Here is a 27481-nt window from a genome sequence, read left to right on the forward strand (position 1 = left end):
CATTTGTTTTATGTATTTTATTGATAGGAAGACTTATTTTAGCTGAGGTCACTCCTCTAGGTTAAGTCAGGGGAGAATATGTGCATCTGTTTTGCTCTATTCAGCATGCAGAGGGCCATTATTTTCATGATTCTGTGTTCTAGTTCATAGTATAAAAATCTTAGGAAGGAGAGAAATCCCCACTGCACCACTCCCTCACTTCCCCATCCCCCAAAGAACTTCATAAAGATTTTATTGTAGTACAACCGAGGTGCATTCTCATTTCATGTTCTCATGAACTTCTGTAGTTACTTGGCTGATATTTGCTATGCATTCTCAGGATACTACATAACTAGGAAATCTGTTTCAGTTTATTAATAAACTTTTTATATTTGCCAAACCCAGATACAGTGCAAAACATGAGTTGATTGCATAAAATATGGAAGGGCATTTAGAAAGGTGGCAGGGTTTGGTAACTTTTTTAATTCACAACTAACTGGATTTTAGGAGCCTATCAGGGTTTGGGTAGTTACTTTAGTCTGTGACATTTTCTCAAGAGAGGCAGAAAAAGCTAATCATTTCTAAAAGATCATTCTAGAGACCAAGTGCCTTATTTTTTGTCTCCACACTTCAGTGTGTTTTTAAAAACAAGTTTTATGTTACATAAACAGTTACACAGTGCATCATCTCAGCAGTAAGGGGAGTAGAAACAGTCATATATAGAAGTGGGTCCGTTTAGCCAACAGATGCGCAGAATACCTAGTCCAAAAAAGGACAAGATTTTTAACAAAGTGTTGCAAGGTATCCTTATCCCTTTTATTGCAGTTACATTTCTTTGAACATGAAGCTTCTTAGATTTCAACCCATTCCCAGTCTACATGTCCAGCAACTGCTCATAAATCTGTGCCTAAATTTGAATCCAAAATTTAATTTAGCTTTAAAAAGCACCGTATGTAGGCAGAAAATTAATTTATCCAATGTGCAGCAGTCCATTCTAAAAACAGGCTGCGGGGCCCAGGTCTGAATTCACTGACTAATGAAAAATACATCAGATGTTACCTTCTGTAGAGAAGAGAATGCTGTCAATAAGGTTAAAAATAAAAAAGTAATCAACTGCCAATGAGAAGGAAAAATGGTCTCCACGTCAAGATTTTTATAGCAGGATCTATCCATTGTTTTTAACACAGTCTTAAGCTTAGACATTAGGTTGCTAGAAGGCACATCATTCAGTCATGCAAAACAAACACAGGAAATGAGGCAATCATATTTTTTCTTTATTGTTACATGCAAAAAAAGTATAAAAAATTCTTAAAAGGATGGAATGATAAAAAAAAAGAGTGAACTCTAAGCAGAACACATTTGTTTTGATTTCTCAGTTTTGATAAAGTACTATTATTTACTGTCCCTGACCACGTCACAGCCTTTGCAGCCACAGGACAAGGCTAGCCACAGAAGGCCCCACCACTGCACTGTCCTCAACGCAAACCAGAGCTGAGCAGAGGAACACAGAGGACAGCAGAGCAATACTGTAAGGTGCATCCTGGCTTTTGCTTTTCTTACTCTGCCGCAACAGAGCAGTCTGGAAGCAATCTTCGCAGCAGCTGCTCTCATCAACAAACTGTTTATTGTAAGAAAGTGGCTGGGTCAAAGGCTAAACGTCATCCAGAACTGAAAGCATATCTTTAAAAAAAACCTGAAAACGTCCACGCATATGAAAAAAGCACATTACATATGGAAGAGAACCATATTCCATTCTGAAAGGCCAAAAGTCTTCTAAAAGAAAAACTCCTTAATTTGATGAAGCAGTATTTTATAACGTTGCACTAATTTGCCGTGGCTTGTGCTGATTTTGAGACCTGTGCAAAGTTTCTAATAAAAACAGAAGTTATTTAAAATCCAATCTGTGTTTTATGGTAAAAAAAATAATAGAGTTGTATTAAAAATATTCTAAAATAATTAACATTTATTAAAACTGAATAAATTAGCTCCGTATTCACATACAACAACAACAAAATTAGTACTCCTCTACTAGATTACAAATGCATCATCAATATGTTACACAAGTTGAAAAAAAAAAAGGTTTAGGCTCAGTATTAATTTTGAAAAAAAAAAAAAAAAAAAAAAGCAGGTTTTATGATGCAGGTAGCAGAGCAAGATGACATACTAAACAAGTGTATTAAATCCTTTGCAAGCACTTGCCAAGACAATTTCAAACCTTATTTGAAAACTTTTGAATGCAACAGTCCATATTCAGATATCAAAACCTCTTCCAGAATTCCCAGCTCTGTCAAGAATCACTGAAAGATTGAATTCAAGCAGGTTTTAAGCCAAGCATACTTAAAAAGTTGTAATCACATGTTACCTTATAACTACAGTTAAGCATGTGAACACACACACACAAAAGAAAGGAACAAAGAATGTATGCATCAACACACACCCTGTATTTAGCATAATTTAGTAAGATCCATAATAAGGCTTTAGTTTAACCTAAAGTACCCTAAAAATTACAGGACGAAGTCTCATTTAGTAGTTTGTAGCTCTTAATCTCAGAAATTAAACAGTGTATGACCTCCTATGCAAGGTAAACTGGTATCATAACATAGCACAGTAATTGGGGTGCGTTTGCTGCAACAGACTATAAAGGTGACTTTGAGGCTAAAGGATCAATAAGAACAAGGTCTACCTTTGACATAACATCACTATATAACACTTCACAGAAATGAGCGTTGCAATGAAAGGGCTGATAAATCAGAGGACTAGTAGGTGTTGATTTATCCTACCAGAAAAAGGTGTGATAAATTACGGTTCAACCATTTAATTCTTCATGACACCTACTTTGTAACAAAGTTGTTGTTATTTTTTTGAAGAAAAGTGTACAGTAAATTGAGCATATGTGCAACCGTGCTAAAAATAAGTATAGAGAAACCAGGCAGAAGGGAAAAGACATTCCACTTTTGCACTCAAATCTGAACGTTATGCATATTAAAGTGGGTTTTAAAACAAAAATAACCACAGTCGTGTTTAGAAGAATAAGTTAAGATATAAATCTAACGCTAAATGCTGTACACATTTATTTTAAATTACTCTCAAATGTATTCTGTATTGACTAGGAAAAAAATACAGAAGAATTTTGTTCTCAGCTAATAGGGCAATAAATTAAATGCAATATATTCAGCTGGTAAAACTGGCTCTGTTAAACAGCTATCACATAATAGTATTTTTATTTGGTACCAAAACTTTTTTTTTTTTAAACAGAGGATAAAATTGTTTGTTGAAAATCTTGGAATTAGTAGTAGAATGAGTTAAATAAATAAAACCTAAGAAAATATTTTTTCTTAGCACTGATAATACACAGTTCGTATTTTACGGTTTTCCATCAGGTTTGTTTTGCCTTTCAACAGGTTTATATACATAATATGTGAGTGGATTTAGTGTTCATGAATATGAAATAGTAGAACAGGAGCCAAAGATTCTCCTCTTAGCACTGCAAACATGCATTAAACTTGAACAACAAGATTTCAGCTGTAACCTTATTTTTGCCTCTTCTGAGCAAGAACTCCCAATTCTGTCACACTGTAGCATTTTTGAGCTAAAGAAATGTCTGTGAAATATTAGGGTGAAACCACAACACATTTTCACATGTACCACAACTCAGAGATGACAATACAGTTACGTCCCTAAAGTTGCACAATTAATTTTCAACATGTATCATATATTTTATAATCCTTTCTAAAATATATTCATGTTGACGTAACAGTTATAAGTTAAAAAAAAAAGATACTAAAAGAAACACCTTAGAACGGAAGAATTTCTTCGAAATTATATGCTATAATGGCAAGAACATGCTTGGTCTGTTATTTATAGAGTACCTATTCCAAAGATAAAAAATGGTATTAAGATAACAACTACTAACTTTTACTGTAACTAAGATCTCCTTACTAATCAAGGATCCTAAAAAAACATTAGCATGACAGCATGGGATTATTTTTTTTAAAAAAGTAAATAAATACTTTTTATATAGCAGTCTATCAAAAAAGTTAAGCTTCATGCCTCGAAAATATGTCATATACATATAAACATATGTAAAATTCAGGTATCAAATTGAGAACTCTGAAGGAAGCCTCAATAATATTCAGTTCGTCACAAATTAATATTTTTTTTCTTACAAAACATGGGGGAAAAGACAGTATTCACACACATGTACTATAATGCTAGGTTCTAAGAGTGAATCACACAAACTACATTTACAGTTATCCCAGCTGCATGTTTTCTAATGCACTGTAATTATTCTCTCTCTTTTTCAGCCCTTTCAGATTTAACACTTGCTGACTTCTGCTGGGATTGAAACCCTGTTCAGAACAAAAGAGGTGGTAAAAATTTTTCCTCAGAGGGAAAACAAGAAGATAAAAAACAAATCATACACTACGCTCTCCCGTAGCTCTAAGGGTCTTGATACACAGAGAGCTTCAAGAACTTCAGAGCCAACCTCCTTAGACAGCAGCCATCTGAAAGCATTTCTGCAATTGTCAGGGATAAATGGGAAAAAACCCACAAATTTAATTTGTCCTTTAAAGGTGGATACACAACATACTTTAACCCTCACAGGGATAAGGCCGAACATTTATCTAGACAAACCCTTTAGCTACTCCAGGGCTGAGTTCACTTCAGTCGAGTCATATACACCACTAGCTTCTACTCCAAAAGACCACGCTTGGCATACAGAACTTACAGTATTGCAGACAATGCAGCAGAAGTCAAAGCTCGTGACTGAAATCTACGGGTTTAGGAGTGACTTTGGGAAACAAGGCACTCAAAGAAGCAAACAAGAACAGACTGGAGACCGAGGCAGTGTATGAGAAGTGGTCAGCAGAAGCAGATACAGGCATTCAGAAGCACTTTTGACAATGGCACATTCTTTATTCTGAAGGACTCTGGATTCCCTCGACTTGTCTCTGAGGACAACCACCTGTTTCTGTGATTAGGAATATTTATGCTCTATTACCGTTAAAAGAGTTGAGAGAAGATCCAATCTGTCAAACAAAATTTTGTAATATTTGTTAATGCAAATGGTTAACACTTCAGCCAGAATGTAGCCCAAAAGAGACCTCATTTAGTAAAATTTAGCCGCAATGCTCAGAAACATGCTCTTGCACTATTTTAAGATTCAACTGAATAGCACACCTGAAAAAGAAGATGGCTTCATTTTTTAGACTTTTCCCATTAAAATGTAGCATTAACCCAAGTAAGGAAATGTCTTAGGGGGTAGCAGTCTGGAGGGGACAACAAAATACAACCTTACGGAAACAGCTGTTGAAAACTATGTAAGCAGTAAACGCTTGCTGCATATGGGCACAAATGTGCAAAGGCTGTGGCTGCAGTGCAAGCCTCAAACTTCTGACAAAGTATAAAAGCTTTTAAGTGGAGTAACAGTAGAGCTTAATGTAATTTTTCATTTCAGCTCAGCAGCCAGTGAGGGAAAGAGGATTCCGGCTCCCAAGGAATACGGCTGTATTGCGCATTTCCTAGCTTCTGACTGACCATAAGAAGTTGTAGAAGTGGAACTTTTAAACCCTGTTGTCATACTAAAAAGAAAAATAGTCAAGGTCTGGGCAATAGAGTCTTACAGAAATGAAGACCAAGACTACAACATTCTACCCAGACTACACTTCTAAAGTCAAGGACCTGGCCAGAATGAAGCAAAAGCTGTGAAAGACTGAAAAAGAGCTCTGAACATATCCACTTCAAAGACGAACTTTTAACTGATTAAATATGAACCACCTTTGTTGAAGGATTTAATTAATAGCCCCAAACCAGAGGGTTAACTTCTAAAGACAAATTGCCTCGAGAGAAAACATTTCAGGGACTACTTCAATCAGTACTAAAATTCGATAAAAGAGTTTAAAATATATTTCCAGAATAGTTCCACACAAACTACTGAACTCAAGCTACAGAGAAAGTCGGTATACTCAGTCTGCAACACCTAGTGATTAATTTATCCCTGGTTAAATACAGACAATTTGGGTCTCCGCTTCTTGAACATAGTAGCCGGGGAAGCAGGAGACTGAGAGCAAAGCGATTATCATTTAATTCTGAGTTTAAAGTTTGATGCGTACTTTCAGTTTGTCAAGCTAGTAAACGAGGAACACAACAGCGGCTGTGAAAGTAACAACCTACCAGAAAATTACCATATGCTCCTAAGCGGAACAGACATCCTTGAATAGATGGAGAAATTGTTGCGTATGGAGCAATAAGCATAGCAATAATTATAGTAAGTTTTATTGCAGTACAAAAATGCTATTCCTGGACTGCTAATTGGAGACCATCATTAGACAGAGTGGATCACATAGCATAGAAAAAAGCTTGAAAATATTTAGAGAAGTCCAGTCTCACCTCCAAAAGGAAATGCTTGCTGCAGAGATAAAAGCATATCCTTCTCATTACTAGCTATTCATACATACCATTTGACTGAAATACCAAATTAAACATTGTTCCTTCCCAGATGTCGCCTATGGGTAAAATAGGTAGAAGGAAAAGCTTCCCATAATTGCAAGGGCTGATGAACTTCTCTTTCATATGACAAAATAACTAATGCTTAGCAGAAAGGAGCAGCTCTCATCAAAAGCCGCTGCTGCTCAAATGATAGGAATACAAGGACAAAGCAGCAGCCATATCAATGTAATATGCTCTTTTAAATCTGTACTTTCTCTCCAACAGTAGCCAGAAGCAGATGCACGAGAGAAGAACACAGCAAGCATAAGGTAACTGTCTCCTCTTCTAGGAGTCTACATCATAAGGATTTGTGAGCCAATGAGCATATATGCCTCACAGCTCCAATGAAGTATTCTCCCATGAAAGACAAGTACTCTTTTGAACTCAGTTTAAAACATTCCTGATATCAACTGTTCTCATTTAAAATAATGACAGAAGTATTCTAAAGGCAAAAGTACAACTTTAAATGTTTTCAGGTATTTCTAACAAAACCTCAGGAATTCAAACAAGCAACTCAAATATTTATGGCAGTTTGGCGCTCATACTGCTTATGGTAAGATTGGGTAAGTGCCCCTCTCTCTATAGGAAGCAAAAAATAAGAATAAGCATTCGCTTTCAGCTACCATATTTTCTTTTCCATCAGCTAATATAGTGTACTAATATACCAACATGTAAAATGCAGCCAAAAAATGGAAAACTAATTACATAACTTTTATCTCTGTGGCTGCTCTTCCTCTCAGGTAGCTGTGGTACATGAACTAATTGTAATACCAACAATACCATTTTTGAAAGAAAAAAAAAGTATATCTTCCAGACCAGAAAAATGCATGGATAATTGCTTATTTCGTGTAATGAGTTCTAAAGTCAAAACATGCCATATATTTTTTTTTAAATTGAAATCTTGACAATTACACATAAAAAAAAATTATTTTTTCTTATCTTGCAAAAGGACTTCAGAAATACCTCCTGGAATTAATTTTCATTGATTTTGACTACATGGAAATGCTGGGACATGATCCCATAAAATAGTTCTCCCCATCTTAAAATTCAGAGGATCTTAAGATGTTTTTCAATTTCTAAAAATTTATACAATAGGTAGAGAGCATCCAGGCACAGCTCTTTAAAGCAGAGAAGATGGTGATACACTTTCTTCAACTGAACATTGCTCTTCCTTTCAAATAATTTTTATAATGAGAATATAATTTTTTCTATTGAAGTTATGACCTACTTCATCTTTGGAAAGGTAAGTTACAAAGAAATGATGGCAATTTACTTTGTCACAAGTGTACGGTCAAAAAAGGTATGAAAAACAGAAAAAACGAAATATATGCATACTATTCAATAATACACATTATATCCATAATTCCCCTTCACATTTGGATCTTAGCAAATAAGAATCACCTTATCTTTATTTAGATTCTCTCTCTGAAGTTGTTAAAACATGGTATTTACGTTCTAGTAAGTCTATATTGAAGGGCAAGAAGCTGAGCAAAAAAATCTAGACGCAGGTTGTTTGAAGAATGTTTTGAGACTCAGCAGTCTGTGTACCCACTTCTAAAGACTTAAGTTATTAAAAGATCTACTTTTCTGTCTTCAAATCTTAGTTGTCACCATGTACAAAAATTGTAAATTTATTATGGCCACTACTAGTCCTAAACTGCCGTAGGGATTCTTATCCACATTAGAACAAGTAGGGACAGACTGCACTAGTCTCCTTAATACTTATCCTGCTAAGGCTTGGCTTTAACAATTATTTTAATTATACATTTATTCATTTTTTTAGAAATTAAGAAGGGTATTTTGAAATGTTTTCTGAAGTACTTAAAATATTTCTTAAATAAGTTCCACAGTACAATTTAGTACATACTTGAGAAACAATACACACTAGATAAGGAAAGCGCTTCTCAATAAAGCAAGCTATAAAAATCCAGTGTTGTCCCATATCTTACATCTTAGTGAAATGATCAGTCCAAAGTAGCACAGATTTTATAGCTAAAAACTTTAGATATGCATTATAATAACTAGCAGCTGTAGGGAATGCTAGAAAATGCAGTAATACAAGTTGTTTTCTATATGGTCAAGTCTTCCTCCTTACCTCTGCCTCTTCAGCTGTTACCCTATTCCCTCTCTCTCCTCCTCCCACACAGTGTCTGTCTTCTCTTTCATCTGGTATCAAACTAGATCCACTAGCTCTTCCTCCTGAGGTTTTTCTCTCTCAAAAAAGTTCTTACCCTCATCAGTTAAGGAGCATGCTCCAATTTACACACTAGATGAATAACTCAATCTGGAGTTCTCCTCCAGGGCCAGTTGTCTTCTCTGGGCCTGTGTGACTTTCATAATTTCTACTGTATCATGCATTTATTAAGGAAGGGGTAAAGAAAGAAGACTTGACTTAATTTCTGAAACTTGAGGTTGCCAATATGGCTAATACAATAAGATTATATACAGACTTATTTAAAATATACATGTTAACGCACATGTGCAAAGACTTGTATAAGTCTATATTTAGTAACATTCAGACATAGTGCCAAACTTAAGTACAGAACTTCACCACAGTTATAGATCCTCTAGTGTTTGCACAAGGAAATGCTGGCACAGATAGAACTGTGACCAGCTGAAACTCTTAAAATTAAATCATGTAATCCTGTGAAGCACAGCCCTGTATAATCTAACTGTAAGAATATACGTTGCCCTTAGCTACGCAGCACTTTTACAGAGGATACTTTTACTGGCAGAAGAAAAATACATGTACCATGAAAACAGTCAGAACAACATTTATTCTGATTTTCTTTCTTCTGAGAAAACCTTGCTTCAATATTCATGTAAATCCTTTGCAATTAATGTTACCACTGCAATTGCCAAATAACTGAGTACAGTGATTTACTAAACTGGAACACATTCCACTTGTTGTGAAGACCGACTAAAACCCAAATAAAAAAAAGCTTTCACATAGAAGTTGTAGTAGAAACTACAGCAAACTTTCTGATTTAAGCTAACAGCTGTTCTTTAATCAGCTTTTCACTATAAGAACTGCATAACGTCAGCCAGACAATCACATGCCAAATTCCATTTTCACTGCACCTGGAATTTCAGGATTTCCTCAGTATCTCAGAAACCCCAAATCATTTCTTAAAATGAACTGTCAAATGACAAATACAACAGAATCTGTAATTCAGCCCATTCCCTATCAACTACTGACACAAGTCATACTTGAAAGTTTTGGGGTTTGTGTTTTTTTGTTGTTGTTGTTTGGGTGTTTTGTTTTTTTTTTTTTCAATCTTCATCTTCTTCGATGACAAGCTCTGAGAATACTGTAATGTCTCTTAAATCAATGATAACTCTAATTAAACTCCCATCTTAATTTTCCAGAATAAAATCAGCTCGGTAAACTTAACTAATAAGCTTTGTGTTGTGGACAATTTTTTTTCTTCCTGTAAAAGAATTGTTAAGAGTCAAAGAAATATATCCATAAGGACTTAACGTGGTAAATGCACTGTTTCAAAAACAGATAAAGTTTGCAGGTTTTTCTTTTCAAGAGTAATATAAGGAGACACTTCTATTTCCTCTTGGTTGTATATTTTTATTCAACTTCTCCCTTTAATTAAAATTTATAATCTTAGATCATCTATACATAATTTGTTTAAAAGTAAAGACACAAAAGAAGCACTAATTAAATTGTTAGATAACTATTATAATGATTTCTCATTGTGGAAATGTATCGTCATTTCTGAGCAATGGTAACATGATAGCATCTCACAGGACTCCAGCTGATGCCAAGCCTGTTTTCATTTTCCCAGTCTCACTTACATAAATTAGCTACAGGCCCCACTGACAGTCAGAGATTCTCAAGTTTTTTATGTTTGGAAATACTCCACTTTTGTCAGATCTTTACCACTGAGGTCATAGTAAACGAAGGGTTGCCAAAGTGCCACAGATCTCCGGAGCGTTTGTCACAAGTTATGGATTCTTGCTATCTAAAATCACCCATCTGCTCAAAGGCAAGTACTCTGAACCCTGACTCGAAAAGTTTTATCAGTTACAACTTTTGAGTGCTGAAACAAAATCCAAGACCAGTCACTTTAATTACAACCTTCACTTAAGATAAAATGTGTGCCTGTGTTAGACACAGAGCCAACATTAATTTGGATTAGTCTGCCACTGTGGATTTTACTTTTTCAATTTAGATTCCTATTACCAACTCCAAGAAAAGCTGAAACTAAGAAAGCCTTGCATGCTGGCGAGCAACGCTTTGTGCTGAGTGACCTACACTCAAGAAAAGGTCCTCAACCCTAATGCTGTTCTCTATCATTTCAGGAGTAAGAAGTTAGCAGAAGACATGACCATCAAGCTCACAAATGTTTTAAATATATATTACAAGCCATTCTGAAAGGATAATAAAATCATCCATTCTCTACAGCACAGAAAGAACACGCCTACTGAAGAAAGTGGTTGTGAAGTATCATGCACACTGACTTGAAGCAAGCCTTGAAACATGATAGAATATACTTCAATGAGCTGCACTTTGGTTAGATGCCAGCACATAATAATTTCATATCAGAGCTAGCTCTACAATAAGATTAAATGCTACTCCGTACAAAAGGCATTAACTTTTAGTTCTCACAGCAGCATAAAGACCCTTTTTATGGGGATTGCTATAAACAAGATATTTTCTTTCATTCCTCAAAGCTTCTTGCATTTTCCAAATGACTGTCAAAAACATTTATTGAATCAATACATAGTCAAAAAGTTGTTTACAAACCATAATGCAACATAAGTATGCTCTTCATTATTATCTGCCTACAAATGTGATTCATGGTTGTTTAACATAAACAGCATGCTTGCTGCTATCATGCAAGAAGGAAAACACATTTTTAACTAGGGAAGTGTAAAATAAAGGAAACATTTGCCAGATTTCTCTGCCCCCCTCGCCCAAATATATGGTAAATATTCCCTGAAGATAAACAACAGAAAAGCAGAAAGTAGCTTTAGCAGCCACTTGGAATTACATTACTCCAAATATGGAGCCTCCTTCATCTCCCATCAAGATTTCTTAATTGAAAATGTTTTACTGTATTTAGGTACTACATACCATCAATGCCTGTGGAATTTAAAATACAGTTTTAAAATTGAGGAAATACACAAGGCAGCCACTGCAAACATGCAAAGATATTTCAATGCAGAACTATATACAACACCCCATGCATAAAATGTTTTCCATCCTCTCATTTTTTGCTTTACTGTGTTCTCTAAATCCAGCTCATAAGTGACCCCTAGTGGTATGACAACTTCCCTCACCAAAGGAGCTGTACAAAAAGCCACAACTGCATCCAATTTTTGTGAGCAACTGAGATTCCCGGTGATTTTAATATAATGCCAACACTAACACAGCTCAGCTGGGGAGGTATGCTGATCAATACTGGAGTCTCATAGTTCTGGTGAATGCACCGAAAACACCTGCAGCATGCCAGCCTTTCTTCAAACAGCTACAGGGAGAAGCCTGAAGAAACTTTCATGAGTGAACAAATTAAGAGGTAATTTAGCCTCTGATACTTACAGAAGCCAGCATGAACAAAGCTCAGTTGTCAGTCAGATCCTGAGCCTGGACTACTGAGTTAGCACCCAGGAAAAACAATCTCTACTGAACACTTTAATTTTGCTTCAAAAGTTAGTAAAAAAACATCTACAGTTTCACAGTCACTTTGCATTATAGCATTGGTTAAAAAAAAGCAGCCTCTGAGCACAGAGCCAGGAAAGCCTAATTTTCTGTAACTGTCTCTCATAGTTTACGTGCAATAGCCCTTATCGTCTTTTTCTCCAGGCCTTCTACGTACAGTCACTATTACTATTTCCAGTATCTCCTACACCACCTCTTCTCTCTCTCTTCTTTCTCAACAGGGCCAGCTAAAGGCTTCTCAGCAGCACAGGCAACAGGGTTTTTTAAGAACAAAACAATTTTTCAAGACAACCTATCAATTTAATGACCCTCACTGATCCAAGCAAGCTCTTTGTACCTGAAGAGAGACAAGAAAAGACACACTTTTCAGCCTCTGGAGAGGGAGGACTGCTCCTGTTTCCAGGCAGTGAAATCAGCAAGGCTCCGGTGTTATGACAGGAAGGAGCCAATTCAATACCACATTGATGTTCTTTCTGTGAGACCAGTGTGCTGCTTCCCTTGTCATGCTCTTATCACCTCTTTTGGCTATGGGGAAGAATACAGGTGTCAGGCAGTAACCCTACAGTTCTCTGTTACTGGTCATATCATTCTAGCTCCCCATAAAAATCACCTATTGCAGCTATACATAGAACAGGCTCCCCATAAAAATCACCTATTGCAGCTATACATAGAACTGGCTTCACTCCACCACTCCATAAGCTCCCTTATGTCACCTCCCTGTGACACCACTTTCCTCCCTTCACAGCAACACGTTCAGTCCCTCACAAGTCCCTGCCTCTATTATAGTCCCACTAGCATCTCTTTATTGCCAGGTAAGACTGACGGGCTGCCTTGGTATATAATCAGCTTCGAAAAGCATCCTGTCCGGGACTGTATGGTATAAAGTTTGCTATAGAAAACCTCTTTTAAGCTTTTACCTCTACCAAATAGTTGTAACTCAAAAGTTTAAAAATTTTACAGAAGAACTGGCAGATCTGTTAGGCAACTACACTAATAAAGGTATGCAGAATAATAGAAGATTGAGGAGAAAGAAGAAAGATGCACTAAAATATACTGTATTTTTTCCACCTCTGTCTACCATATGACTGTATGAAGTTTTACAGAACTGAGGTACAAGAAGAAATATCACTGAGAAACAAGAACCAGTATCTTGGTTCCCATCAGCAGATTTCCTTCTCTTCCCCTTTCTACCCATCCTCACTCATGCTGCACCTACCTTCAAGTCCTGTAGTTCATCCTCCCTCTCTATGCTAGAAAGGGTAAGGACAGAAAAGAGAGGAGCATCCCTCCTCTCAAGTACTCTATTAAGTTACCACAGATTAAGAAATTACCCCATGCTTGGTAAACCACAGGAATTGAATATAATCATTCTCTTAGCCATTCACAAGTGTGAAGTAAAAACACATCAGCTTAAATCTCTGCAATTGATTCCACCATGCCATTGAGCTCTCTCTTCTTATGTGCAGTGCTATCATGAAGCTGGTGCCCCAAAAGCCCTACCCAGTCTAAGCACTGGCCTTTTTCCATGCTGAACCTGCAGAGGATTTAGCTGGCAAACTTCTCGCCTCTGAAAGTGCGCACAAACCAGGAATCTGCAGGGGCTCAGACCTCACTCAGGGTGGCATTAGCTCTCAGAAGAATGACTTTTTGCTTTTCTCTGACCAAGACAGCTCTGAAGTGTCAAAGCAGGAGACAATTCCTATGTACCTTCACATCTTCAGTGCTGATGGGGGGAGGGGGGGGGAGGGGAGAAGTGTGGAGAAGAAGAAAGAGGAGGGAACTAGGAGAAAAGAAAGGAGCTACTGACTGTCAAATAACCATCTCCTTTTAGAGGTCCATCCCTTTCAGAACCACACGCTTAAACACCAGCAAACAGTAGGGATTATTATTAGAACCCAGACATGGATACAAAGAGCTTTTCAATGAATGACAACAACACTGAAATAGCTTTGGTTTACAATCGGTGTGATGCCTCTGGGTTTGCAATTTTTGTTTTAAAGAAATAAAAGTTAGTTTGAGGAGGGGAAAGAAAACAAAACAAAACAAAACAAAACAAAAAAAAGAAGCAAACCCACCCCCCCATACCCACATGCAACTCAAAGCCTTGCAAGCCAAGAAATAACTTTGAATTTATTATGGAAAAAAAACCTAAACACATGGAGTTAATACTTTTTAATTTATAGGATTTTGTTATCAGTCCTTGGGTTGTTTTACAGATAAATTCTTTAGAAAGCTACTTAAGAGAAAAAGCATACTACCTGTCAGAATGCAAATGGTTTGCCAAACACACTGCATTGCCTAACCAACCTAGTAGAAACACAGCTTTTAACAGCAAAAAGACTTCCACACATGGCATATATTAAATCTATTTCCCCAAAATAATATGGTGTTCCAGCAAATACACATTTTTACTGGTACAGATGCATTTACATTGCTGTATCTACTTTTTTTTTCCTGAAGCAACTTTGCCATAAACGACATTTTCATTCCTAGCCAAGAGACAAACTGGAAAAGTTTTCAAGTACAATGACTTCTGGCAATAATGCACTGTCCTTTTGAAATAATACATATAGTACATTAACCAAAGTAAAAAAAAATGTTAGCCACAAACTATCAGTGATCAACAGAATCCTTTCAGATCACTCACAGGGCACGCTTTTCATTCAACATTTTTCTCAGCTCTTGGATTACTTCTGAGCTAGAGAAAAAGCAATTTTCCTTTCTGGAATAAATACTTCCAAATGACTCTTGCTTTTTGTCCTACTGGCTAAAAAGCAGGGATGATGCTTACGCTTTGCGGATGGTAGGAGAAAATAAGCAAGTCTCCTATTTTGTACATTATACATTTTTGGTTCACTTTCAAGCACAAAAGCTTGGATAGCAACAAAAATAAAGCTTTGGAGTTTCAGTATAACTATCCCTGCTTTTAGCACTGGGAATTTTTAAAAACTCTGAAGTTTCACAGTTGAATCTCAAGTTCTACAATACACATTAATATGCATGGAAATACTTCAGAAATAATTGTCTCAAAATGAACCCTGAAATCTAGGTTCTGTATAGCGTTAGCTGAGAGTTCAAATTTCCCATCCTCAAAGAAAGACTTATTCAGCATAAAGTAACTTCATACTCTCTTTGCTGACATAATGGACTTGGAATTTAAAAACAGCTGATGCCAATCACAGAATCAAAACTGCATCTCAAGACGTGTAAATTTGGTCCAACTGAATTCTGATTGTGCTGTAGTGTACTGAGTTATTCAAATGCACAAAGTTGTCTTTGCGCTGCATTACCTTTGTGAGCTCAGTATTCTGTATCACAAACTGTCCTTTAAAGTAAAGTTGGAAATTCAATAGATACGTTCCACTGTACTTTTTTATTATTCCTTCTGCCTCCAACAAACAAAAGTTAGGGGTTTTAACTTCAAGCTTCAGCCAATAGCTTTGTATTGACTGTTTATTATTCCGTAAGAAAGCACTGTTTAAAAGATGGTTACTAGCTGAGCTGAAGGAATGAAGACTGATTACATTTCATCATTTGGCCGCCATCCATTTGCAAGATATTGAAAAAAGTGACTCAGCCCAATACAGCCTGAGGAGTTAGTAGTGAGGTTTAAGAGGCTTCAGATCAGCAAATGTGTGGGTGTAATATACTTCCTAATGGAAATAATCACTATTCTGACAAATCTCTCTCATTTTTCAAGTAGTGAATTCTTGTTTTGAAACCTAGAAGATGTTATACTGAAACTTATGGCAATAAAACACAATCCTAGCCTTTATGTCTGAAAAATTATCCTTTAAGATGGCAATGCAAAAGAGTAAATATTTGAGCCTTTAAAGGCAAAGCTGCAGAAAAAATCAGATCTCTATGCTTGAAGCTGCCACTGAACATATGGGTGCCAGACAACAGGCTTACAGTGATCACCACTCATTTCAACGGTTTGACTTTGCCCTGCACCTCAGTGACACAGAATTTTCTTTTTACAGCAATGTACAAGTCTACAATTTTCTTAGCTGCTTTACACCAAATCAAGGAAAGGGGAAAAGAAAGAGGTACTGCCTTTCAGTATCACTAGTTGTCTCTTAAAATTACATTTAACACCAACATGTTGCGCAGATTTAACCCAACTTTTAACCAGCAAGTAACCTGCTTTCATACTATATTGATCTTGGTTCAAATACTGCCTTCATTGTTGTTTGTTGTAGCACTGTATCAATATAATATGGATTTTTCCCAGTAAACTGAATTTAAAAATGTCCATATGTGTGTATCTGAAGCAAACCATACTTGCAAGCCTTACTGTAAAAAGTCTTGTGATGAAAGAGTTGCCTCAAGTGCTGTTACTTTCCTGCCCCCTTCCCCCTTATACTCTATTTACAAGAAAGGAGATCGGGAACGAAAAGTGCACACTGTCATAGCAATCATTCAACACCAACAGCAGCAAGCACTAGCTGAGGACTGACTAGTGTAATTCTACATGGTAAGATCTAGATCACTTAACAGATGGACATTATCATCCATTATACAGAAATTAGAGCTTTTATTTTAATTTGAAGCCATAATATCACCAGAATTTCAATTTCAGACTAGTAGAGCCTGTGAACATTTTAAGAAAAAGCCAGGTGAACAAAAGTAACACAGAAAAAAAAAAAAAAGGAAAAAAAAAAAAGAAGAGTAAAATTGAAAATCCCCGAGACATGGGAATCAGTCACAGCAGTAACATAATTTGAAAACTGCACCACACACAGAAATTTAATAAATCATATTTTCTAGTTTGATATCTCAATCTGACATTTTAATTTTCTATTGAGAAGTAACCTAAGTATTGTTACCCCAACAGCGGTAACAATGCGATCTAATTTCCACTGTTTAGAAAGATATTCAACAGCTAAGAGTAAATAAGATTCAGTGCTTATTTAGCACAGCCTCGAACTCATCCTATCTCCAACTTGAATACAGCACAGCTGGAAATCTCTGCCTGCCTTAGAATAGTATCAGCAGCATAAATCTAGTCTGGCTAAACCATATACAGTCAATATATCACCTTTAAAAAAGCCTGACCATCCTGTTCCTAATGTATTTTTCTTGAGTGATAAAATGTAATTTTCAACATAATAACTGTCAAGGTTTAAATATGTCTTCCCAAGTCTCCCTCATTCCACCCTAAAATAAAATTTTCTTTTTGTATCCCAAAGGCAAAAACTGCATTACAAAGTTCAGAACTCCTCACAAAATATTAACATCTGCCTTTTCAAGTCTTTTTTCAAAGACAAGGATACTATTCAAATTTAATTATGTGTAAGTGAATTATACTTTTGCTTATTTCTTCATACATCAAAATAGCCCCCAGTTTTTACTATACATAAACTTAAAAAAAAGTAATAGATAACATATAAGAAATCCTGGACACAGTCAAAACTCAGTTCTTCTTCCCAGAATTAGCTGTTGGTTGGCTGGGTTTTTTTAAGGAGTTAAAGAAATTGTCTTCCCAAATTCTAAAGTTACACCGATTTTCAGAAAGCTAATGCCAGTTCTGCTCATATTTTATTGGCTTTTTTTAATCCATGTAGTAAAACTGTGACTTTACGGCACATGGAAACCAACTGAAAACCAAATCAAAATGTGAATTCTAAGGAGAAAAGAAAAAAAAAAGCGCACCAATCTCCATGCCTCAAAAGCAGCTAAAAATTACGTTACAAAAGGCATCTTCCAAGACCCAGAGAGTAGACAGGAAGATCTGAAAGTCTTAATAATCAAATTGATACCAGTCAGCATAATAGATTTGAAGAGATTATTAACAGCATCGCAACAATGATGCAACAATGATGCAAAAAGACACAGATTGTTCAGGAATTTATTTGTATAATACAGTTGACTAAGTTTTATTTGATGCCCACAGTGTAGTAGAAAACAGGCCTGATGAAAGTTCTGAAGTGATAAAGGAAAAAAGGGGATGGGGAAGAGAAACCAAGGAAGTCACACAGAAGAGGGTACAACTCTACTGTAAATTGAAGCTTACAGGTCAGAAAGAAAAAACTAACCAAACTAGCACTTTAAATTTAGATCATTAAAAACAGACAAAAAATAATTCTACATTTTTTCTTAATTGAGTAGAAAATGCAGAACAAAATCAATTATTTCTTCTTCCACATAAGCAAAAGGAACTTGTAGTTTCTAAGATTAATTAGAAAAATCTAACAAGGTTGGGTCTACCGGTGGATTTTAAATATAATGGTACAGATGCAACCTCCAGCTTGTGGTGGAGAATCATCAGTGAACTGCCAACTTTTAGAAACAAGCATGACAGCATTTGCCATTCTTCAATTTACTACTGATAACTGCTAACATGACATTGGGCTTGCCTGATCATCAGTGGACTCATTATGGCATTTCTTATTACAGGGAAGTGTAAGAAAATCATCCAAAACCCACTTGCTGTCAATAAGCATTATTTTGATAATCTCTCAGGGAATGTATACAGTATTCAATACTCTCCCAGTGACCTGTATTGGACAAGCTATCCATACAAATAACGACAAAAAAAAAAGAAGGAAGTTAATGAGTACTAAAGCTTGCAAGACAGTTTTCCTCCATCGCTGTTTCCAGTAGCACTGACTCACTCTGATCTTAAACAAGTTTAGGTATTTCCTCAAATTATTCACCTGTCAGACACATTTCTGGTATCTCCTTGCTCTCTAGGAAAGCAAAAAGACCTATGTAGAGCATGATGTATGGAGAAAAATAAATAACATGTTAGAAAGCTCAACTATTATGTATTCCTTATTTATTTTAATATGCTATCTCTTCATTGTTAACTGTAGTTTTTAGACATAAGTTGCAACTTCCTTTTACAAAATGTTCTCGAACCACGTCATGACTAAAGTGAAAGACATTGAAATGACGATTACACATATAAGCACAGAAAAACTATAATTTAAAAAAAAACTGTGGAAAAACAATATTTAAAAACTAATTTTAGTATAAACTTTAAGCATACACTATATATTGCAAAAATATCTTTAATAAATGGCCTGCAACCTGTTATATGCCACTAGATGGCAAGTTTGGACAGAAGTTAGCTAACTTTTTTTATTCACTGTATGTTTGAAAATTGCAAGTGCATAGGAAAGAAACAATCATCAAAAAAGAGTGAAGGAAGAGAACAAACACAGGAAGAGTTCAATAAGCTCCTAATCTTCTGCATAGAGCACGCTTAATATTAGTCAAAAAGGCTGAATGGGTTTTAATTTTGTATCTGTCACACAAATAGATAACCAATTCTTAGGTATTTACTGACCACAGACAGGTAAATACTTGTTTCAAATTTGGTCACGGAGAGCAGCATTGGCTGTAGCAACCATGAGAATCCAAGATCTGGAAGAAGGCCGAGAAGGGAAGCAGCAGGTTGGTCTTGGGAAAGCAGACTTCAGCTTATGCAAGGAATTGCTAGTTAGGATTCCTTGGAAAGCAATCACAAAGGGGTTAGGTGTACACAACACACGTATAGGAAGAGGACAAGGAAGCTAGGTTCATTCAGTCTGGCAAGGAAGAGGCTAAGGAGTGATTTGATAATAACCTATAACTACTTAAGAGAATTAAAAGAATGACAGAGCCAAATGCTTAGTTTGCCAGATAATATAATAAATCACAAACAGCCATAAACTGCAGCTTGAGAGGTTCACGCTGGACATCAGGAAAAAAAATTCACCACAGTGGTACAACAGCACTGGAGCAGGCTGCACAGACAGGTTGTAGCACGCACCTTTGGAGGTTTTCAGGATTCAACCAAACAAAGAGCACAGCTGGATAAAAGGACTACCAATAGTCTTTTCACCACTGCAAAGTGGAGATGGATCTGGCAAGGGTCTGGCACACAGGAAAGGGCAATCAAACTGGGGGAATAAAAAAATATAGCTCTTTGCATTCTGCCAAATTTTGATCAATTGTTACATCCAATCCAAGTTGCTACATGAGGGCATTACTTAATGCACCAGTAGAAAGTTTTGGCAGTATCTTCAGAGACATGGAAAACAAATGCAGATTTGAATTTACAAATACACCTATTAATAGTATTTTAATCAGTTTGTCTGGATCTGCTACCGACCTGCCTGCCATACAATGAAGTCATGTATCACATATTCCCAATCTATAAAGCATGCAATGCTCACCACACTCACCTTCCAGATTAATGAACAGTGTTTTGAAAAGTACAATCTAAATCTAAACTATCATCCAAGTTATTTAAAAACACTCAGCTGTAATATGTCACTTTGTTCATTGATTGATCCTGCAGCCAAAAAATGATGTTATATATGATACTGCTGGAAACAGGCATCCAGGGACGAGCTTCTACAGTTGAGTTCCCCTAAAGACAGAGATCACATTTCTGTGCTAATGTAAGGGTGGTAGAGAAAAGGAGCAGGAATCAGACAAGCATGCTAAGAGCAAGTAGTGACAGTGCTGTATAGGTTGGAAACAACAACCTCAAAGAGCCTGTGTAGCCTGTATTGCTTTTTAATTACCTACTGCTTCACCCATTCACATCAACACGTTTCTCATGTATTTGAAGTCATGTTTAAAAATAAAAGTCAAAATTACTGCTTTATATATTCTTCAAATTTATCCATAGCAATGTCTCAAATTGAGAAGTCCAGAATGGTCAGCTGACTATTTGAATTACAAAAAGCTATTCTATTTCCAGAAAATATTACAACATCCTCAGGAATAAAGCTCCTCATTGTGTAATCACACACTCTTCCCTGTTCACAGAGGTCTTTCAGTATTGGTCTGCCACACTGTTCTACATAATTTGGGTTTGATCTTTTGTTGCCAGCCTATATAGAACTTTCTACCTCATTTTAAAATAAAAACAAATCCTGTCTTGTAAAACAATTCTTTCTGTAGCTTACCACAGCCTTGTGTTTTGATATTCCAGAAGAATGCAAATAAGCATAAAAGTTCTTAACAGAAATATAGCAAATATATCTGAAAAGTTAACCCTGCACAATTTCCCCATGCGTGAATTCAAAACTACTAGTAGTAGGTAATAAAATAGTGACAGAGTAGAAATGAAACTTTTTGCTTACCTGTAATACAGACCTAAGCCTCTCCAAACAAAAATACCACATAAGAAACAAGATGTATTTAAGTGAAGACTGAATTTGTCTTCTCAGGTAAGTTTCAGCCAACTTCAAAGCAGAAGCCTTACCTCATCAGAAGAGAGAAGGTAAATAGGTGTTAACACAGGAGTTTTACTTAATTCACAACTCAGGCCAAGTGACATCAGGATCTCCTTGAGAACTTCATATCTCTTGGTATTGCTTATCTTAAGCAAATTAAAATCCACTTCAGTTTGGACATCCATAGAATTGATATCCAATTCCAAGTGTGCCTGGCAGGATATGTGCAAAGGGAATAAAAAAAAAAAAAAAATTTTGTTGGCATTACACGTTTTAGTGTGGCAGAGAGAGATAAGCACAACACTTCCAAAAGTAGTTTTGTCCTGACTGTGGTTGCTGAACTATCCAGTGTTACTAGTGCAATTTAAGAGTTTCTTATGTCTTCATCATATCTACAAGTAGGGCTTTATCACCCTACTAAACTAGAGAATACCTATATATTTATAATTTCCGATTCAGGGACCACAGGTGCCAATACACTACAATTTTCCCTGAAACCTACACAAAATACACCTTAATAAACTGGTATTCTCCCAGAGGACTCGTTCAAACTTGTATTTACTAACTTAAACTTCTGCTTCATGTCTGCTAGCAACTTACAACCAACAGCAATATTGGTCATGTTCTGGCTTGTACAAGAGCAGAATTACATTAACATTGAAAGAGCTTTATCAGAGGTTACACAAGGTATGTAGAAGTCAGGCTGAGCATGTCCCCACTGTGTCACATGAATTAAGTTGCAATCAGTGCAGATAAAGAAACACTTCTGTGTGAATGAGAACTAAGAACCCTAGAACACCACTTTGCAGAGAATTACCCCTCAGGGCTGAAGCAGATGCTTAAAAGTAGAAGTGAAATGCAGAAGGAAAAAAAAATCCCTTCTAGACCTCTTTATCAGTTTGGGGTTTTGTGATTATTTTTTTGTGTGTGTGTGTTTGGTATTTTTTGTGGCTTTTTGTTTGTTTCATTTTTTACATGTGTTCCAAGATATTTAGAAGCCTTTGTACCCTTCTATATGCACATTCATTTAATGAAAATCACAAGCTATTATCTTAGTTCCTTTCTCCAATTTTGCACATTTTAATTATGTTCTTCATCTTTCATATATGTTTTACTTTATTGAAATTCAGGGAAATATGCTGAAATGGGGAGGGGGAGAAACAGAAGAGTACAGAATAAAGGGAAACAACAAGTCTGTGACAGAATATTTAATGGCTGATGTCACTGTCAGTCCACTGAAGAGAAACAATATGACTTTTCAAATCCAGACTGGAAGTCATTTAAAATTATAAAATGACACATTAATCCTTTTAAATCTGATTTTTGAAGCTATACTGCAATGCCTTTTTTCTGGGGAAAACCTCTGCAGTATTAAGTTTTACTACAGCAGAAGTGTCAATTTAAACGGTATGGCAAAGCAGGTTTTACCATGGAACTTGCAGAAATGGATAGCAACGGTATCTAATCAATTTTCTAGTACAACCATACAACACATGGGTGGCAAAGGTTCCTACAGAAAGCTATAAACACGCTACTATGTATAAAAGTTTCCAAAAGGCTAGCAGATTTAATCTGATAAACTAATAAGAGATGAAAACGCTTCTAAGAAATCCAATGAATATTTCTGAATTACGTAATTGCTGGAAGAATACATGCTACCTGATATATGAGCAGTTAAATTTGAGTGCTCTGGGCTCCCAAGAAAGTTCTCTAGTAACTAAAATATTGGTAAAAATAGGTCCTAGAATCTTCCATAAAGTTCGTTCAGCTATGTCACCATTATGTTCCCCATGTACTAAAACACTGGTAAATAAATCTTGCTCTGCTTTTCTCCATGTGCTGCTTGAAAGCAAAGAAAGAGTAAGGGAAGTAATATAATTGTGAACAGCCATGCTAAAAAAATGTTTACCTCTGCTTCTACTGAGGCTAACCCAAAACGTGCAAGTTGCTTTCAGGTTCACTTTAAAAGTTTTATTAAGAAATGGCTGAAGTCTCTCTAGATTTAATAGCACAGGTTATACACCCAGATACACGCATACTTCTGGAGCACAGACTTATTTTATAAACTTAATAGTACCTCTAATCAGCCTTTCCATCACTCAAAACTTTAGCCAGATATCTGTGAATATTTAAATAATCAGTGACCAACATTTAACACAGCCATGGAAGGTTCCTCACCTATTACCGAAGAAGACAATAACAAAAAAGATTATGAACCCTTGAACTTATCTGTTATTTAACTATTTGAGGCGGCGTGGGTTTTCTTTGATTGTTGTGTTTGGTGGTTGGTTTGTTTTTTTAAACAGTGATCACAATATCATAACACTGGAGAGATATCTATTTGCTGGGATATCATTATTCTTAAGTGGAATGAATAAAGTTTTGGCTCATTCTATACTACCCCACTTCTGTCCCTCAGGTGCTCCGAGCTATTTGTTAGGTGCAAAATGTTAAACATTTAAAAGTTTAAAGCCCAAAGGAAGACTTGGGAAACAAAAAAACAAGTTTCCAATAGACTAGATTCTCCACCCCAACCACGCCCCAAGAAAAAAAAAATAAAACCACACAAAAACTAAGAGCATATATTACTGACTGAAAATGTCAACTTTTAGAAAACAAAAAGTAAGTTTTGAAATTTTAATTTTGATTGCAAATAGAAAAAATGCAATACAGTTGAATAAAGGGTTTTTTTCAAATGACAGAACAGCAAGGCCAACATTGTGACCCTAACATCCATCTGGAAATTAGCCTTAATCAAAACACTGCTAAAGAAACCATAAAATGGTTCACTTCATTCACAACAGTAAGATACAAACAGAATATACTGAGAAAATGGTAGCAATACTAGCAAAAAAAGAACCAACAGACCTAAATTAACAATGGCTCTTCAATGCAGTCGGAGACTAACCTTTATTATGTAGTTACTTGCTCAAGCAAGTTTCTCCTAGAGGAGGCATGCAACAAGAGGCTGGGACTCTCATTTACTAAGTCAGATTACCGAGAGTCCTCGCTACCTTAACCTTAAAAGATGTCTTTCAGGTTTCTTGCAAAGTTTATTTTACATCCCCTCCTGACTCTCTGTTTTACCATAGTTGATATTTTTGTAACAATGTCTCTTTTTTGTCTTGTCAGTACAAGCTTTCACCTTGAGTCCACCAACAACTCTGGTCTTCCTGTTCCCACCTCCTAAAATCTGCAAAATGCACAGTTGGATCACTGCAAAACTTTTAGCAAGCAGAAAAGCATAGCTCTGCTCTTGAAGATCTATGCAAATCTGCTTTTGACCACCTGCTGTGACCTTGCATGATATACGAGTGCATGGCTACATGGTGAAAAGAACGACGGTGACAATTCTCTACCATTCTTTAAGCTTCCTGAGGATCAAGCGAAAACCATTCTGCATTTGGAGCCCTTGTACCAAGATATCGAGTTGGACTAGATGATCTCTAGAGGTCCCTTCCAACTCTGAAAATTCCATGATTCTGTGATATCCATCTATACCTCCCCTTGACAAGCATCCAGAAGAGCACACAATGGGAAAAAGTGAGTTTTTTTAGCATACCACAACATCGTGTAGCAAGAAGCAAATTAATGCTTCTCCATACACAGTACCTGAGAAAGAATGGCTTCTCCTCCGCTGTCTCCGTAAGTCAGATGAACAATAACTATATCTTTATCAGCATTATTTAATCGACTCAATGTCTTCACTTTGCTGATATCTTCCTTCATCACTTCCTCAAAAATACAGCCACTGACCAAAAGATTTAACTTAATTTCAGTACTGTCCATTTTAGAGACCACTAATTCATGAACAGTCTTCTCCAGTTTGTTTTTTCTTTTTATTTGTATGCCATCAAATGCAAAAGATGAAGAAAACCCTAGAATCTTTCCACCATTAGATAAAAACTTCATAAACTGTTTGTGGTTCTCCTCAGAAATAGGCTCCTCAGTGGCAATGATCAACAGCAGTGAATTATCAATCCATGGAGCTTTCAGAACTTGTTCCTCATGGAGCTGGTAGATGGTGTAGCTGTCTGCATCAATGCATTCCTGAAGGATTGATTTCACCTGCTCAAATTCCACTTTTGCAGTTTGAGAGCCAAGATAAATCAATACATTAGGGGGCTTTCCAGCAAGGTTTACTCTCTTTATTCCTCTTGCTAGACAATCATCATTCTTCTCTTCCAGTTTACTATTGCAATCATCAGAAAGTTCTGGAATGTTTTCTGCAGAGGCAAATCTGACTGATTCAATAGTACTGTTTTCAAGTTGCAGGCATTCATGACAACTGGAAAGATGCAAGTGATGATGCTCTCCAGAACCTGTCTCCTTGTCAGATAGACTGTTGGATTCATCCTCATGCTCACTTGCTCTCTCTAGCTTGGATTTCTCCTCTTCACCTTGTCTTGCAGACTCAGCTACTCCTAATCCTGATTTAACAGTAGTCCTGAAAGTAGCAGGAGGAGTTACTTCATCCATTTGCGTACTGCTTACACTTTGTTCTTTTACAGATGGTGCCACTTGTGCCAACTCCTTTAGAGTAGATTCCTGTAAATGGACAGCTGGAAGAGTTAAAGAATAAGAAACAGGGGTTATCAGAGTGATATTAAAAGAGATATGATGAATATCACTACCGTAGTGGGATTCAGATTTAATTTCAATATACATCATCTAAAATAGCAAGAATTTCACTTGTTCAACACACCAAATCCTAATCCCCCCCAAGAATGCAATAAATTTGCACTCATAACACAAGTAATTTACTCTAATGACGCTGTTTCAGGAAAGTCAGACTGAGTCTGACTCAATGTTTATGGGGCACACTTCAACAAAAATATTGCACAAAAGTAAAACATGACAGGTACTGTACTTAATGCAGATGTGCTCTTAACAGAATAGTCTATGGGTGATAAGGTGAGGAAGTTCTCATAAATGCATCACCTTGTCAGCTTGTTATTTTTCCTGTCCCTCTGTCCCCAACAAAGGACAAAATGAAGCAATGGAAGTATCTTTGGAAAAATACTGGTCTCTTAAGGAGGGCAGGGTGGAAAATTGCTCGCTGCTATTTTGCAACAAACTATTTTGAAATAAGCTAATAAAGTGATGATATTGGGTAAGATGGAGACATTGAACCATGTCTATTGCATTGCTGAAGGCTGCAGATAAAAGTTTGGCACAAGCAAAAGTGAGTAAAGAAAAAAGGTGAACTCCTTCTAGTCTGCAGAAGGGGAGACATATCCATCCATAGCAATACTTGGGAGCTAAGAATCCAAGGGAAAAATAGCAAATAGGAAGAATTATTAAATCTTCCCATTTCTCCCCCTGAAAAGGATGGAAATGCAAAAATAAAAAAAATCTGGCAAATACAAGTAAGAAAGAAAGGGCAAAGAGGATTATTGCCAGTGTGAAACTTGCAGAGCAAGCTAAATAAGAAAGAGGAGATTTAAAATACTCTTAAGATAATTTTTTTCAGCTGCTGAGCCATGAAAATATTTCAAATCAAAGTCTGCAAAATTTTACTGAATCCCTCTCTATTCCCACAAGGCCAAATAAACTTACTATGTTTTTGTTTCTGATTTCTCAAAGAAATTCAGTGAGAAACTTGATTAACAAAATAGTCAACAAGCACACAATACACCAGATCCAAGTTCAATCACTTTCTTCACTTAACAACACCTGCATTCCCATGAAACTATATCCCCTTTGCCTAATTTGGAGCAGAAATTTCAAGCAAGATTTTTTCACATCCTAGGAGAATTTCACAGCTACCAGTCTATATGCTATTCCATCAACAGCATCCATCAGCCTGTTCTCCTGGAGCAGTTCTAGTATGCACACAGTACCTGAAGCAAAATGAGCCAGAAATCATTCTGAAAAGTAAATTACTCTTGGGGCACTCTCCCAGCTTGCATCCCCTTCTTGCGTAAATGTTTTTGCAGAACAGCACCAAGAGACAGAGTTTCACATCAGATACATTTGTGAGCATATTCCTACCCTCTTGCCCACTAGCTAGCTGTTCATTTTGCTGTTCCTGGACTTCTGCCAATGCACTATGACCTACAAAAAAAAACCCAAACAAACAACCCCACCACTAAACATGAAAAACCCCAAAACAAACCCAAAACCCCACCCCCTTTTTCATGAAGTGCTGGGGGGTGGGGGA

General features: G+C 36.4%; 1 protein-coding gene across 1 annotated transcript in view; it reads right to left on the reverse strand.

The window, feature by feature from the left end:
• Window positions 1-27481, reverse strand: part of HLCS (holocarboxylase synthetase) — a gene marked incomplete at its 5' end in the record, with an annotated part of 124178 nt that overhangs the window by 84304 nt on the left and 12393 nt on the right. Inside the window, 2 exons of the mRNA XM_082479920.1 lie at window positions 21348-21530; window positions 24931-25880. Of these exons, the coding sequence (XP_082336046.1) occupies window positions 21348-21530; window positions 24931-25880 (1133 nt within the window). The remainder of the gene's footprint in view (window positions 1-21347; window positions 21531-24930; window positions 25881-27481) is intronic.

This window comes from Vanellus vanellus, assembly GCF_965231255.1.
Source record: "Vanellus vanellus genome assembly, chromosome: 1".
Classification (NCBI taxonomy): domain Eukaryota; kingdom Metazoa; phylum Chordata; class Aves; order Charadriiformes; family Charadriidae; genus Vanellus; species Vanellus vanellus.